General features: G+C 35.5%; 3 protein-coding genes and 1 long non-coding RNA gene across 5 annotated transcripts; 2 read left to right on the top strand and 2 right to left on the bottom strand.

Moving 5' to 3' along the window:
• Positions 1-1,655: 1,655 nt before the first annotated feature.
• Positions 1,656-4,840, bottom strand: LOC105342157 (uncharacterized). The gene is made up of 4 exons (XM_011449040.4): positions 4,762-4,840; positions 2,909-2,976; positions 2,444-2,807; positions 1,656-2,156 (listed from the first exon to the last, which is right to left on the bottom strand). Coding segments are annotated over exons 1-4 (873 nt in total). The 5' UTR covers positions 4,764-4,840; the 3' UTR covers positions 1,656-1,717.
• Positions 4,841-6,069: 1,229 nt separating this feature from the next.
• LOC117681844 (uncharacterized) lies at positions 6,070-7,744 on the bottom strand. The gene is made up of 3 exons (XM_034448040.2): positions 7,590-7,744; positions 6,658-7,009; positions 6,070-6,538 (listed from the first exon to the last, which is right to left on the bottom strand). Exons 1-3 carry the CDS (start codon positions 7,648-7,650, stop codon positions 6,103-6,105), a joined length of 849 nt encoding a protein of 282 aa, XP_034303931.1. The 5' UTR covers positions 7,651-7,744; the 3' UTR covers positions 6,070-6,102.
• Positions 7,657-12,381, top strand: LOC105342156 (uncharacterized). Of its 2 annotated transcripts, none has more exons than XM_034448041.2 (5): positions 7,657-7,680; positions 10,783-10,820; positions 11,047-11,165; positions 11,267-11,434; positions 12,140-12,381. In XM_034448041.2, the coding sequence occupies exons 1-5, from the start codon at positions 7,672-7,674 to the stop codon at positions 12,286-12,288; spliced, it is 483 nt and encodes a 160-aa protein (XP_034303932.2). In that variant the 5' UTR covers positions 7,657-7,671; the 3' UTR covers positions 12,289-12,381. The 2 variants fall into 2 exon arrangements, with proteins under 2 accessions (XP_034303932.2, XP_011447341.3); XM_011449039.4 differs by lacking the exon at positions 7,657-7,680 and adding an exon at positions 10,258-10,371.
• Positions 12,382-14,030: 1,649 nt separating this feature from the next.
• Positions 14,031-15,134, top strand: LOC136272143 (uncharacterized). The gene is made up of 2 exons (XR_010710084.1): positions 14,031-14,336; positions 14,609-15,134. It is a non-coding gene; the product is annotated as an uncharacterized lncRNA (long non-coding RNA).
• The last annotated feature ends 1,517 nt before the right edge of the window (positions 15,135-16,651 follow it).

The raw sequence follows: 16,651 nt of genomic DNA, 5'->3' as shown, positions 1-16,651 counted from the left end.
GCTTTAAGTAAAGGTTTCTTCTTTTATATCGGAATTTTAAGAACATGGCAGGAAATAAATGGCTGCCACCAAGATTGCATTTCTACAGATCATGTGATGGGACTCTTCAAATGGTTCCGGTGTCTGCGAGTTGTAATACAGAACAGATTCTAAATTAGAGTCCAAAACGGACAAGCAATGTCCAAAAAAGACATGTCAGTAGAAAGGACAACTAAACAAAGCAATCTGAAGCAACGCATATTGGTTATATTATATGGAATGATTATGTTACTTCATAAATTTAATGGTCAAAGCATGATTCATCATTTCTCCCCCCCCCCCCCTCTTGATTATGTTACTTCAAAAATTTAATGGTCAAAGCATGATTCATCATTTCTCCCCTCACCCTTCCCTCCCCGACCAAAATGCACTGATCTTGTGACAAATGAAGTCCGCCCATTGTTACGTATCTAATGAAATGAATTTCTTATTTGTTATCACTGAGTTAGGCTAGCATTAGTATGTGTACTAAGTCTCATGAAATTTACATATGCAGTAAACGTATTATGTTTGGCGTGTTCGATATTTGGCGGAAATCACATTTTGAACAAGTTGGCGTGGATTCTAATTAGCGTATTCCTCAATGTGACTTTTTCATACATAATTACTAGACTTTGAAAGGCCCTCACCACAGTTAGAATGCCTCCCATATACCCGTAATGTAGCAGAAAATTGCAAAATCGCTCCGGAACGATTTTGGAGAAAATTAATGAAGTTGCCTGGAAAAAAAACGGTCAAATTCATCATAATAAACCTTTTATGAGACTGTAAATGCCTTTCATCTAAAAATTTTAATCCATATAATGGAAGAATTCAACACTTTTTCACCAACGTACACGTAATTTCTTTGCTACAGAGACAATACACGGAACGCATTCTATCGTAAAACTGGGTACGTAGGACATAATTAATTTTTGCGATAAAAAATATTCTATCTTCATTCTCCTAAGAAATATAATGTGATTTTTTTTTGCATGTAATCAAATATTTTTTGTCATTACGATAACAAAAGTATTAGTACAGGTACTTAGATGAAATGTATAGGCTATTTGTTATTCAATACTTTCTCTCATAAGAAATCATTAATATATATGAACAGAATATATAGCAAATTTCCCGTGAAAATTTACCCGTATTTGTATTATCATCTCTGAGTTTATTCATGCAAATAGTGTGATATTGTAAAAACATAAACTAAAGATCCCGTTAGCGTGAATGTATTGCGCAAGCGCAGGATTGTAAAATCCAAAAAATCCAGATGATTTCCGAGATTTTTAAAGAATGTTCGTTGATAATTAATTACCGAAGCTTAACTGAGAAAAAATAAAAACAAATTGGTAATCTTCAAGTACCAATGATGTTTAAAATATATAAAACAAAAGACAGTATTCTTCCGGTTAATCGGTATTAAAGACCAAAAATTCGAGTCTATTATTTTAATATAGTAGTAAGATATGCATGACATTTGGCGATGAACTTGATTTGGCGGAAATGTTCTTGACCCGCGCATGAAAAGTATCAAAAGAATTTAATCGTCATTTTCACGTCCTTTATTCAGCTTTACTCGTTGTATTGGTGCATGTATGTAGATTATAATTAAATGCATGTACACTGATAAATAATGCACTTGAATTAATTTTTTTTTATTTTAATTCAAAGAGTCAGAGAAACAATTATTTCAATTAATGCGTTGATGGATGTAGAGTGGGGCATTTTTCCCTTCTTTTACAGTGTAATAATTTCTTCCATCCAAGTCCCAACAAACTCCCCCTAAGTGATGACCATGAAGTCTAGGAACAGTAATTGGATCGCCTTGCAGAGACGAAAGTATATTGCCATGTCGAACGTGCCAATAGTAAATATGATTGTGTGTTAGTATCAGAACCTGAGAACCGTCCGAGGAAATGTCTCCGGATTCTGGGTCTGTTGTGCGGTTAACTTCGCGAGGAAAATTCAGGAGGTATGGAGTTGCAATGTCCACAGGTTGGTGTTTGGTCCACATGTCTGGGGAAATAAGCCCAATATTCCTGACTTTGTCGTTTACCAAGTAAACATTTCCATGCGGATCCACCATTATTGTTCTTGATGTAAGATGGTTGCTCGGAACCCCAGTCCAACTACAAAATACATGTAACCCGTCAGTTTCTTCGTGAACGAACGTAAAAAAATTATCAATTTGATTATGCTTTATTGATATGTGTATGGTTAAAAACTAAGCTAAAATTGATGGGGTTCAAAAGTTGCAAAATTTGTTCGTAAAGTAAAAATGATACTGGAATTCGATCTGAATTAAAAAGAATATAAACCTCAAACGTATTGATCATGCATATTTAATAATCGGTAACAAATTAATCACATCCCCTTGACATATTTACAAGCAAGTTTACTACATATGTAAATTTACGTGTATGTAATTTTCTTTGCATTTTGCAGTATTTGATCCGAATAGATAAAGTCAGGTTCCTCCACGCGGTAAACATCGGTTGTTCCCGTGGTTCCCGTGTCTGCGATGTAAATACAACTTGTACTTCCGCAAGGTCCCACAGCAATATCCTCCCAATCAAAGTTACTGGAAGGGTAAACCATCAACGTGGAAATCAAGGCTGCGGTTGATGCGTTGATTGCGAAGACATAGTTGGTCGGGTGTTCGCTGTCGTTGTGAGTATAGAGTACGCCCCTGTGTTTAAGACTCGCGGCCAAACCGGAAGCGTCGGTGATCAACGGGGCGTGAAAATGGTGGATGAGTTGTTCGGTCGTAAAGTGGAGGTCTGAATCACGACACAAGTGAAATTCATGTAACAAATACAGATAATTGTTGATGAACTGTTAGTTTGAACTTAGTTTATCTATCTAAAATACAAATACTTACCGTTGCGTGTGTGGGCACTTTGGGTAAAGGGGACACTGTCTGTTATCACTAGAAGTAAACATGGCCACCTAAAAATTAGAAATAATACAAATTTTAGGCCCATCTTGTCAAATACGATAGAGACAGTCATGATAGCTTCTATTTTTTTATGACAGAAACATAAAAGACAAAACTAAAGACGGATAACTTCCGAATTTCAAATAAAAGACTATGAAATATGTGACATTTTTTTTTTTATAAAAAGCAGAATATTACCCATTTACATCGAAAATTTTATAAGAGAATACACAAGACTTGACAAAAATATGTAATTTCTAAACTCTTTATTACAGGTTTTTTTTTCTCAAGCAGTACTTAGTTATCACTCGATATAGTCACTTAATTTTGCCGGTGGTCTGACGGTCCTGTCTGAGCGCGTGGTTTGGGGTTGCAACAAACAGGTACGTTTGTCGGTTCAGTGGTAATGTTTGCGTCGTTTTCATAACTGGTGTTCGAATAGTCACGTAACTGAATGCTTTGGCGCAAAATTTCGATTCACACAAGTTCACATGCCATGAATTCGGGGAGCATCCTTAGCACGGTAGTTACTTGCATGAAGGTGTCTTCTGTTTCTATGCAACTTCCTTCCGTCTGACGACTGAACGACGTACATGTAGGACTCAGGTGATGAATACTGTTTAGTGACTTGACAAGATTTCCATTTTCCTCTCTGTACAGGAAAACTATATCTCCTGCCCCTAAGCGATTCCAATCCAGGTCCTGCACGTTTGTCAAATTGTATTTTTGTTTTTCAGTTGGTGAGAATTTAATTTAGCTGCGATTGTTTTGGCATCTATAGCAACGGTGCGGAGTTTGGAAGTGATGTTTTAAGTCGGCAGTTGAGAAAAAGTTGTGCAGGTGATAATCCAATGTTTTAAGGTGTGCTTCGGTAGTCTAAGTTTTATGGCCCCGGGACCTGGCCTGGATAGACGAGCTCACTTTTGATCTCAGTCTCACTTTTACAAAAGGAATAGATAGTGAAAAGGTGAGACTGAGATCAAAAGTAAACTTGTCTAACTTTTATGGCCCCGTGGCCATGTCGTTAGATTCTGCCTGACTCGGTTATGGAGGTCATTTTGTTAAAGTTAAACGTTAGCTTCGATGAACATCTTGGAGCACAGAGCCTTCATTAAATTTTGTATGCAAGCAGGAAACATCCGATCAGTCCTGAAGATTCTTAGATGCTGCTAGAGATGGCCCATATATGTCTAAGACAATGGTTTGCAAATGGAATTGGATGTTTAAAGATGAAAGAACTGATATTTTGAGCTCTTCCTGCAACCCCCCCCCCTCCTTGCAATACCACCCGGATCTTGCACCTATGGATTTTGCGTTATCGAAACTTTGGACAGAGATTTTCGGACCTAAATGATCTACGATAGGCCACAAAAGATATTATACAAAATCTTGACAAATAATTATAGTATGAACGGGCATTTTATAAATGGGTTAAAAAGTTTTTGGAACTGAAAGGTGTTTAATTTGAAAAAAAAGTGACAGGTTTGCCTTTCAGTTTGACGTCACATGACGTCGTGGAAATATGAAATGCGCTCCGTAGATCTAATCGTTGTATATTTTGAACAAATAATTAAAATCAAATGATTTTTTGCAAAGCACCGTAAAACATATTGTCAATAAGTAATAGTACATCGAATGTAATGAGTCCAAAATATTAATGATATAATAACCATATTAAATAATGATATTATCTGTTATGACAGTCAATGAAAGCGGAAGGTTGAAAGGTTACTAAAACTTAGAACTAACGAAACTTAAATTATAGATAAATTGTATACTTGTGTTGTGTTACTTACATGTCTCTTGTCAATTGTTCCGTTCTTATCTCCCGAACCTGGCGAGGTGGGATATCATATTATACATTTATTGCATGATTGTGAGGGAAATATGAAGATTTATTTAAGCATTGAATGCTTATTTTGGATGTCGTCGGTCCAATGACACACCAATGCGGCGCAGACAATTTGAATAGCGCGCGTTAGCGCGGTATGATAATTTGTCTGCACCGCATTGGTGTGTCATAGGACCGACGACATCCAAAAATAAGCATTCAATGCTTATATTTATATTCATAGTGATGTTTTTGTACGAAATATATGTGTATCGTCGCTGTAAAGCCATTATATAAGCTCTCAGTCAGGGATATGAAACATACATGGAACAGCCATATTAACGTATTATCGAGTACGCTTCCGCAGCTAAAAATATAGAGCCAGAAACTTTGTAGAGAAAAATCTTTTTAATTAAGGAGTAGATATACATGTAATTTAATGATTATTTTTCAAAAGTACATATCAAATTGGTTAACTAAGGTTGAACGTTTCATTTAATTTTACAAAAATACGTATACTCAATACACGTTGTGATGTTTATATTTGTGCTCATGGCGAGAATTAGCAAAGTGTATTCATAGAAAATTGAACGTCGGCGATTTCCAATGAAAACATAAGGGGAAATATACACTGAATGAGACAGACAGACAGGCATTCTTTATTTCCTCTATAAATTAGAGATTAAATCCATTGTTTGGTGCAATGTGTTTACAATAAATAGTGCTGAAATTTCAAGCATAAAATTATCACGAACACATATATAAAAAAAAATACAATTTTCAAAATAACCCTTTCAAAATATATCCCTTCTTTTTCTCGCTGTAGTTTTTAAAATTACAAATAGATAAATTAATTTTGGAGAAGTATCTCCCCTACTCAATAGAAGCAGTGAAATTATTGAAAGTTGCACACACATAATCAAAAGATGATATAACGGTACCTTTGTTTGAATTCGATTCAGAATTTCATATTTGGTGCAGATGAATGCTAACTGCCCTTAGCCATTGCCATTTAAAATCTATGTCATTTAATAAGGAATCATATGAAATCAGTGTTAATGCCCAAATACTTGCCAAGAGACAGAATTTTCTGTATAAACATATTGTATGCGTCATTGGCAATACAATGAAATTATAATTTATTGTGACAAATATATGTTTGTCAATTCAAAAGTTAAGATCCCTTCCCTCCTTTAAAAAACTACATGTATATCTTGAGATTCTCCTCTTAGTAAATCGTGCTAGTTCAGATTAAATCACAGTGACTATAATAAACCATGCGTGTTTTTATTTCAATTGCTAATATTTATACACGATTATAAATATGGACAGATGCGGGTGATGATGACGAAGAACGCTCGGCTACTTCGTAATAATTACGTCCATTAGTGTCCCAGCAGATTCCCTCTGTCGCCCCAACGGGTCTAGTAGGTAGTGAAGCGATGGGGTGATGTTGTAGTGTATCCAGTACATTGTCACCATGAGAAACTATCCAGTAGTGAACTTTGTGCAGTGACAGGAGAACTATCTGGGTGCCATCTGGCGAAATATCACCGGAAGTGGGACTGTTGTCGGGCAGGTGTAAATCAGGAAGATGGATTGTGTGTAAATGTACCACGTGGGTGCTGTTCCATTGGTCGTGCGGTAATCGTCCGACCTGGCGGTGATGGCTGGTGTGACTTTGTACTATGTATACGTCGCCATGTTGGTCCACCATAACGGTGTCGAAGCCATGAGACCATCTGGAATTCAAAATGTTGATATATTTCTTAAATTACAGTTTAAGGTTGATGAATTAAATAATTTCCTTCAGACCATATGATAATTCACTCACAAAAACTTCTATAAACAAAATGCTCACTCTATCTGAACCGCTGCGACATCTGTAAGAATTTGATCGGAGTAAACGAACTCGGGTTCCTCCACCCTGTAGATTTTGTGACTTTGGCTATCCCCGATATATATACAGCTGCTTTTTCCACAGGGACCTACAGCAATGTCCTCCCAGTCGTGGTTTTCGGCGGGAAATAATCGTAGAGCTGAGATGATGGCGGCGTTGGATGCATTGATGGCGTACACAAAGGGCTGTTTGTTATCTCCGTCATTGTGAGTGTATAGGACGCCATGGTGCTTCCGGCTGGCTGCTACTCCAGAAGCGTCATACAGCCGAGAATCCAAGTGACCAATTAGTGTTGCGTGTTCAAATTTCGGTCCTAGAAATATTTCAATACATTTATAAATGTGTCTGTGTTATCGGTGTCAGCACTATTATATATGACACTTAGTACACTATCTGATGCGTTATTCAGTACTCTACATGTACCTGTCCTACTTACATGCATAAACAGTGTTCATCAAAGACGCGATTTGGTGACAATGTAATAATCAGCAATCCTAGGGCCAATGTCTATATATAAGGAAAGGAATCATTCTTTGAATATTATGAGGTGATAATTTTGGTCAGGCGTGATCAAATCCAATAAAGCCCGAAGGGCTTTATGATAAACTTGATCACGCCCCGACCGATCGAAATTATCACCTCATAATTAATATTCAAAGAATGATTCTTCGTTACTTATATATCTATAATTTTCAGCAATTGTAAATTAAATATTTGAATATAAACAAGCAAAAACCCCGCTTGTGCCCCAAATATACGTCATTTGAATTTATGGACTGCATAGTACAAAATCGAGTCGTTGTGTTATCACAGTTAAAGACACTGAAAAATTAAGATATTATCGTCTAGTTCTTAAGCCACGAAGCCATATAATTCATTGAGTCTTACTTTACCTTCGCACCAGATGCTGGTCAGCCCAGAGACAAAAACAAGAAGCTGCAAGGGGACTGCCATGGTGACCTAATAAAAGAATCTATGTTGCAGGTAGGAATAGACCATTCTTGATAAGATATGAAAGGTTATTTCAGATTGCAATGCTTTTAACATCAATATAAACAGCAAAGGATAATAATATTTAAAATTGTTCAAACGCACAATTGACGGATTTATACCAAACTATGAACGAAAATTCTTAAGCTGGTGGCAACTATTAATGGAAATCTTTTATTGATTCGTGGCCACGAAAATAATATTCCTTCAGACAACCAGGGACCTATATACGGCCCTGAGACAACTAAATAAAAATGTTTGCCGACAAAAAAGTGGTCTTATGATCTTAACGAAGTATAAATCATTGCCCTAAAATAAAACTCGTGATCGCTTTATACAAGATTTGTCATAACGAAATTTTGATAGTTTTCATGATTTAATTCTAGATTTAGAAGCATAAATTACACCAGTACTAGTCAAAAAAGAAGTAACGATTCATTAAATTTCTGAAAATAATTTACTGAAATCATGGGCATAATTATTTTTAATTATGTTTTCCAGTCAAAAGAGTGCGCGTATATCGAAAAATAAAATTTACCTTTCCTGGATTTTAAAAGTTAAAAATATATTGTATGCAATCAATGAAAGAAACAAGTTTATGGAAGAAGGGGAATAAACGCGCGTTAGTGTTCGAAGGAACAACTTACATTTCTATCCTGGGAATAAGTTCGTCTCCAGGAAAGACATCGTTAACCCTAGCCCCAGCTAAGAACCATAACTTGTGAGCATTATGTATGTACACAAAAACGAATGCAATTCAGAGTAGTTTTTTTTTGTAATTCGATTATTGTATTTAAGTTTATCCAAACGTTGGCTCATTTATCAAAACACCATTTATTTTCCTGTGTGGTGAACCATGCTAATTTAATGCACTTGTAGAAAACAGGGAAATGAATATGAAAAATGAATTTACTAGAAAGATCAAACATTTCATTCTCAAGTTTTCTAAAGGGTCATTCGTGACTTGATCAATAGACGTATAATAATAAACGTTCCTTCCTCTTCGGTTTGTTAGAACATTTTTCGGGGAAAATTAAAAATATAGAATTATTAAAAGAGCAAACTGAATATCTTTAAAAAATCATTCGTAAAAAGATCTTTTTTAATTTAAATAACAATGAAATAAATTGTACTATCTGTACTACTGCACATATTTACGCATGGAATCAACTACATGTATACTACACATGTATACTATAGTATACATGTATGTGTAGAATAGTTGATACCATGCGTATGTAAATATGTACATGTATGTATTTTGATTCTTATCTGCATATGATAACGCATTGTTATTATTTTTTTAAATTTGAAAGCTTAATTAATGCTTTGATTTCATGAAAGATAACAATAAAATCCTTTTTGCTATAATTCTTTTTTTTGCCCTTTTTTTGCCTCTTTTCCCTTATAGAATTTAAGGTTTCTCCGCCATTGATGCTTTTATGGTTAAATCCGTGTAATATTTGTTTAAATCTGAAGATAAATATGTAAACATTCAAATTGAACTTAAACATTGGTATGTTGCAAATATTTTGCTCATGCTGTAGGAGCTAACACAGGTACACTATCATGCAATTATGATAGGACAACTGCTCTCCAATCAAACATAACATTTTTTTTTACTGATTTCTATATAATAAAGCAATTTTTAAAAGAAATTAATCGCAATCCTTTATGTTATGTATTTTACCATTTAAAGGCCATTCAAACTTGCCAGTATGAAAGCTATCACTTTTGATACAATTTTTCAATCATAAATAAGTACAGTTTAGCAACATAAAACGTCTATATATAACTTTTGAAATAATGTTAACGTTGCAAACTCACTGAAAATTGGTACAGTTGTAACTCATTATATCTCCTATCGAAATCTGCAAAGAAATGTTTACCTTCCTGGGTAAATAATTATGAATTGTAGTCTCTGTCAACTTTTCCTATGTACGGTTTTTTCAGTTCAGTTTTTCATTGAATTCAGCGATTTCAACTCAAACTACTCTCTATAAATTGTTAAACATTAGTGTCATTTAACTTTACACAGCTTAAAATGTGTAAAACACAAGTTTAAATAATCAAGAAATATTGGCAAAACCATGCATCACATAACACTAATATTATAACAGATATTGGTAAATTATTCCGGAATCCTCCCAATGACGTCATGCGACAATCGAAAGACCTTAATTGAATCCATATGAAAATGACAACTTCTTGTAATTGGCAAAGTCTTAATATAAATTCTACATAAAGTGTTTTCGTTCGTCGGAGAAATCCTTTTCACTTTCGTTTTGAACAATTGGTAAATAATTGGCTATAATTTGTACATTTGGTCTTTAAAGTCACATTTTCTCATTTTGCTCGAAGCGATAATTTTTTCAGCCCCTCACAACAGAAGATATCGGGTCTTTGTTTATTTTAATTTTTTTTTAGATAATACATATTTTTTGGACTGTATTCAAAAACATCCGCTGAATAAGATAAAAACTAATATTCAACGGGGTCAACGAACAGAGTGTAGTTAGACCACCAGCGAGGGTATAGGGAAATCCTTCCCTTTCTGTTGAGGTCTACACACATCCAAAGATTCCCCTTTAACCCCTTCAGTCAGGTCATTACTAGATAAGTACGAATTAGTCTCAGGCGACAGATCTGTGATTCTGATAAGTCCACGAACATTCAAAAGATAAGGTCAGTCATTTCGTTTATGATTTTGTAATGTTTGAAAATTATTTCAGTTGTGAGTTATCTTGGACACAACGACTTTATTTTGCATTTGCAACCCAAACCATGCTTTCAATTGCGTTTTATATATGTTTATATGTTGATTATCTAGAAATTTCCTATCATAAGAAAAATTTCTATTGCCTTTGGGTCGATAACCTTCATTGGCAAATACTTATATATTAGTGTCGATTTTCTCTCCTTACAATCAGTTTAAGAGGATTTCAACCATTTGAGGCATTTCTTTTCGGAAATCGAAATGTTATTCACAATGATACTGACACAAAACAATAAGTAAACAGTCAATACATTCTAAATGTGATTGTCTAGCCAGTATCATAACTACTAAAACATCAATGATATTCTGTTCTGATTCAGATGAAGCTGGTGCTGATTTACTCTTTCTTTGGCCTTCTGTAAGTCTAAAATCACTTATATGATTTTGTTATAAAGGGTTCGAGACATCTGAAGTCAAATACATGCACAATAGTGTTTGAATCTCTTAAACACCTGTCCCTGTTCAAAGTCATCAGCACCGAAATTCGATGCACTTTAACTTTGTTAAAGTAGAACACTCAAAGTTTAGATATATACGTGTAAATAACATATGATTTATTGGGTGTAAGTATTTATGTTTTTCAGTTATGCCGACTCAGAACCACAAAGGGAATACATTTTATTCGAAAAAGTTGACCATGACCTCAGTGGCTGCCTTGACCGTAATGAGGTCGACAACATCTTTCTTGCCTTTGACACTGACCGTAGGTTGTTTAAAAATGCATGAACTGTCTTTCGTGGCAAATAATGTGTCATACAAATATAGAGGTTCTGCTTAGACTACTTGATTTTTTTTATTTCGCAGATAACCAGGAAGTGACGAGAACGGAGTTTGAAAGCGATTGGTTGACTCTGTATCAGCTTGGAAACGCTCGTGAGGCGAACCTCCTCTTCAACAAAGCTGATGCTAATGGCGATGGTCACTTGACTCACGCAGATATGCCCTTGATCTACAGCTACTTCGATATGAACAGTAAAATATCATTCACCATTCTATATTACCTTATCTTATACAATTGGTTGAAGAATTCCATCGGAGACGTAGAATTTCTACTAGACAATCTAACATATGGTTATGTACTATCATTAATGACCCTAGGCCTCTTGCGATGAGTATTTTGGTGCGTCGTTTTAACTTAAATCTCGTAGACGAACGTTTAAAATTTTGAAAAGTCCAAAGATAAGAAAGCTATATAAAGTAACCTAGACTGAAATAAAAGACACCTGACGTTTCTCTTCATAAATAAAAATTACAGATACCTTACACTATTATAATATAAATATTTTATTACAGTATTAGAAAGTTTTTATCTATAAACAGGAAAGTTGAAAACGCCAAATGTTTGTGTATGATACCCGCGTATTTTATGATAAAATATGTTGAATAATATGTAAGTGAAAAGAATCGGTAAGTTCCGAATCTTTTCCAGGTCTACTTTTATTTTTTTTCACAACAGAAATATTAGTACTGTTTTTTATTATTTAAATAATTTTGCCCCCCCCCCTCCAGTTAATTGAATGCTCCTGGCATGTACGATGAAGCTTAGCTAACATTAATGTTTTTGAGTTTAAAAAAGAATAGCACAGTTCTTTTGTGTCATTTAAATGTTATATTCATTCTAAATATTAAAGTTCGTTAAACATTGATACTGGCACGCATACTTGATATTATCCCCAGGTGATGGCTGTGTGGACATGAACGAGTTTCTAACCCAGTGGGGGGACCTGAAGCTGGCCCCTATCGACGTGTCTGTCATTGATGCCGGGGATACCACCGTAGCACCTGCTGGCACCACCCACGCAAACAATGGACACCATGGACGTTAAAACACACACTAACTGTAATGTGGTTCTGAACTTAAGAGTGATTTGTTCATTGTATGCTGTTCAATAGTTGAAATACAAGCTTTGTTCAAAATCTTCTCTAGACGATATTTTAGGAAACTTTTCAGTTTTCTATAGTCAGTGACATCTAACGATTAAGACATGAATGGGTCAGCTCTTTTGGTTTTGCTTTGTGTTGGGTTTTTTTTGTTTGTTTTTTTTTGGGGGGGGGGGGTATAACGTAACGCAGTTTTGTGTAGTTCCTGGAGTTTAAAGTAGTATCGGACATTGCATGTTTTATACAACCATGTATGTACATTGGAGTATGCATGCAGGTCATTCTCTCTTAGATTTGTCTATCTGTCTACCCGTCGGTCTCTTTACCCGTCGATTAGCAAATCCAACCTTTAACATCTTCTAAACAATGCAAGATTTGCTTCATTGTGGTAAGTTTAATGGTCAAAAACAATTGAAATGTCAGAAGGGGCAATGGATTTTGTCACCAACAAGATAATAGTGTTTAATATTTTTTTTAAATGAATCAAAATACAATATCGGCAAAGATCACTATAAAAGTATCTGCTTGGTTAAAGAATGATACGTCAAATAAATATTGTTACAAGTATTTGAAATGCGGTTTCCTAAGTTGAAAGAACCATTTAAACAAGGCCTTGGACTTTCGGTAGGATGTAACTATCTTATATGTATAACAAGTTTAAAATGACGCTAGTTTCAAGTGAAATATACACATATTGCGTCGTCTTAGCTTAAAAGCCTGACTTTAAAGTGCATGGCTGAGTGGCCATCGAATAAATAAATAAATATGTAGCTCTTGTTAAAATGGTTCTTTATTAAGACGATTGCGTCACCCTTTGCTGAACAATTTTTTACTTCTCGTATCTCAAATAAAACCGAAATCCTTGGAAAGTACAAATTATTCGCAAAAACAAGATAGTGGCTTTTCACCCGAAATACAGGCACGTAGCATCGTTTTTGAAAGTGGGGAGCCAGACTCATCCAAGAAATCTTGACCAAAAAAACCAAAAAAAAAACAACTTCCCAAAATCATGATAATCCTAATCCGTGGCACGTGGAAGGGGGAGGGGATGGGGGTAGCATAGTACACCTATATAACTTCAATTTCATTGTAAACAGTTCATTTTCTTATTTTTACTTTTCATTTTTTCACTTCACTTGGTCTCAAAAAACGAAAACAAAAATGTGGGGGGCCAACTCCTTGAATATTCACTTCTAAGAAAAATCTATTCTGCATCTAAAAGTTGCCCCTGCCCCCCCCCCCCCCCCCATGCTACTTGCTTGTAAATAAGATAAATAAATATGCTCTAACGTTTTTTTTAAAATATAAGTTTCTTAAACCGAGAAACCTACAGTGAATACAAGGGAAGGAGGGAGGAACTTTTGCTTATGTATGTACATGTATTTTGTATACTTATCAAACTGGCAGAGGAGGTGGGGTGTCCAATGTTAATTTTCTATAACCTTTTTTTTTTTATTTCACAAACTTATCTATTGAAACGGCGTCTGAACCCGACACCCCCCCCCCCCTTTCAGATCCGCACGTGAGGTAAGTATTTACAATGTATTGCACAACTTCCTGAAATCAATACTCGTGTTATTAAATGACCTGTGTTCAGCGGAGTCGGCAGATTCTATTTTTGACAGTGACGTATACCTGTGTATATAAACGAGCGAGCGCAGCTACTACAGCGGAATCAGCTGGATAGCGACCCGTCACGGTCCACGTTCAACATGGGGGTGGATTGGAAACGGGTCCTTTCGTATCAGAAGTAATAACAATCATTTTGATCAATGCTTACTTCGTAACCTCCCTGGATTTTCGCGTCTAGGGTCTGTTCCCGGTTCTTGGGCCCTCGCCGCAGCGACCCCGCCTTCACTTTCTAGTGCTATGGGGTTGGCGAGGATCACCCAGGGACCACAGCAGAGACCACTCACTCGGAGGTTTTCTACTGTATACTCCGTGGTTTGGTGCTTGTCTGTGGTCCTGGGCATTTATCATCGACAAATGTAAGGTAAGTAAATTCTGAATGGTTAAATCAATGGGAAAATGTATGTTTAATTGCATAATCGTAAAAAAAGGTTAATACTCAACAGCAGCGTGAATTAAAGGTAAGAGAGAGTTCAATTTAAAGTACGATTAAACCTGCAAAAGTACATGGTAAGTATAATCGTTACGAGTTATAGGGAGGTTACGAAGGGAGGCCTTGGTCTAATACTTGTCATTTCTCTGTTATGAAAAGCAGCATACTGTATTTACAAATATTTGTTCAAAGCTTGTTGTCAGGGACTCGATAGCTTGAAGCTGGACAAGTCTCGTGATGAGTTCATGGTTAAGGGACAGTCCAAAGTACGAGCCCAGGGTCTTTGATAACAAGCTCCCGAACCAATGTTTGTTTACACGGTTTGTCTGTCCGTGCACCAAATGGACTGATCCATTGGGACGTGCATCCAATAAACAAATAAAGTTATGAAATATTCATTTGTTGTCTTCACTTTATACGTCGTAATAAATGTATAAAAAGCATAGAACTGTATCCAATAAGCATAGAAATCCATGAATACTAGTATTAATTTCGTGCTTTTTATTATCTTAGAAAAGTATGTAGTTTAATGATATGAAATTATGTACCGGTGTAGGGATTATTTGGTCAAATGTTGTTTTAAGAGAACAACACTGTGTTGAATAGTTGTATTATTACGCATGCAATGACTGTTCCCAGTGACGGAGCAAGTTAACGCAACGTAGAGAAATCATATCGGGTTATCTGAGTTAATAAAGGCGTTTTTCTGATTGGCTGACATGAGAAAATTACGAAAGCCGAGAAGGATCATTCGAGATTCGAAATTTGAAATACGAGATTCGAAATACGAGATTCGAGATTCGAAATTCGAGATTCAATATCTAAATTAACCAATCAAATCATGGATCTGAAACCTGTATCCTAGCAACATCAAACTGTTCTAAATAAAGATCATTCGTACATGCTCTTTCCTACAAATAAATGTCTTAATAGCTCTTATACATGTATAGTGCTTATAAAATGGTTAAAACAACATTGATGAATTAACCCCACACAGTATAAACAATTAAATTAGAAATAACACTGTTGGCTTTGCGAATCTAAGTGGTTTTGTTTGCCCTGTATGTATTTCCCCCCGAACAATTTTAACCCGAAGTGTATTCGCCCCAACTGTGTAAAAATCGGCTCGCGAAGAAAGATCTGTTTAATCTAAATGTTTTAGCTATGAAACGAAACTCAAAAAAATAATCGACATGTCAAAATATAGGTTATGATAAAGTTTTAAACCATAGAAGATATAATGATTTACAACCTCAAAGACAAAAATCCAGATAAGAATAGTGTATTGTAGGGTATGGCAATGCCATTGTCGATATGAGAGAGAGAGAGAGAGACAGACAGACAGACAGACACAGAGAGAGTTTTGTAGTGTCAAATTCAGTTTGATTTAGAATTTGAAATTGATTTGATTTGTTACAAGCATATATAGACAATAACTAAGCCTCTAAAACGAGAAAAGAGAGGAGGTAGCTAGGGTAGGGCAGACCAACTAGCAAGCTTTAATTTTAACGGTGTTAGCGCACCTGTGATTTACATCGACTCTCTCTCTCTCTCTCTCTCTCTCTCTCTCTCTCTCTCTCTCTCTCTCTCTCTCTCTCTCATCACCTAGCATTTCCTTTTCCGTGAGGGGGCTTGGGGTATTTGTGATGTCTTACATTAGCTAGCGAAAATGATAAAAAAAACATGAAATTTTCTTTAAATTGTGTGCGGATGTTGTACGGCAATAATCTGTTTTCAGTATATACATTTCAAGAGGGGGGGGGGGGGGCGGCTATATAGTCCTAATTAATTTGTCAGTTATTCTGTCCCCACTTTGTTTTCTCTTCGTTTTCCAGGTTATTTTTATTTGGCTCGGCAAATTAATATAAAACTTTCTGTGTAGCTCCATAACGATGCACTGTAGATAAATTATGAGTAGTTTTACTTTTGATAAACAGGTACATATCCGTGCTTGATTTTTAATTTGACTCTTATAATCGGATTTAATATTCCAATAATTATAGGGTAGGAAAGAGTAGACGGGACTTTTTTGCGCATATCCTACTGTACCATTCATTCAACAAAAGTATTAGCACTCATCGAGTTCGACTTGCTTTCCTTTTCTTTCATCCACTGGATTTAAAGCTATTAATTTTTGAAAATATTTTGAATTTATGGCCTGATTATATATAAATTAGAGCTGCGCTGGTGCATATATTTACCCAAATGGACCAAAATATAACCAAATGAATCTAAAAGTTTTGACA

The sequence above is a fragment of the Magallana gigas genome, chromosome 2, assembly GCF_963853765.1.
Source record: "Magallana gigas chromosome 2, xbMagGiga1.1, whole genome shotgun sequence".
Classification (NCBI taxonomy): domain Eukaryota; kingdom Metazoa; phylum Mollusca; class Bivalvia; order Ostreida; family Ostreidae; genus Magallana; species Magallana gigas.
This window is presented reverse-complemented; position numbering and strand designations above follow the sequence as displayed.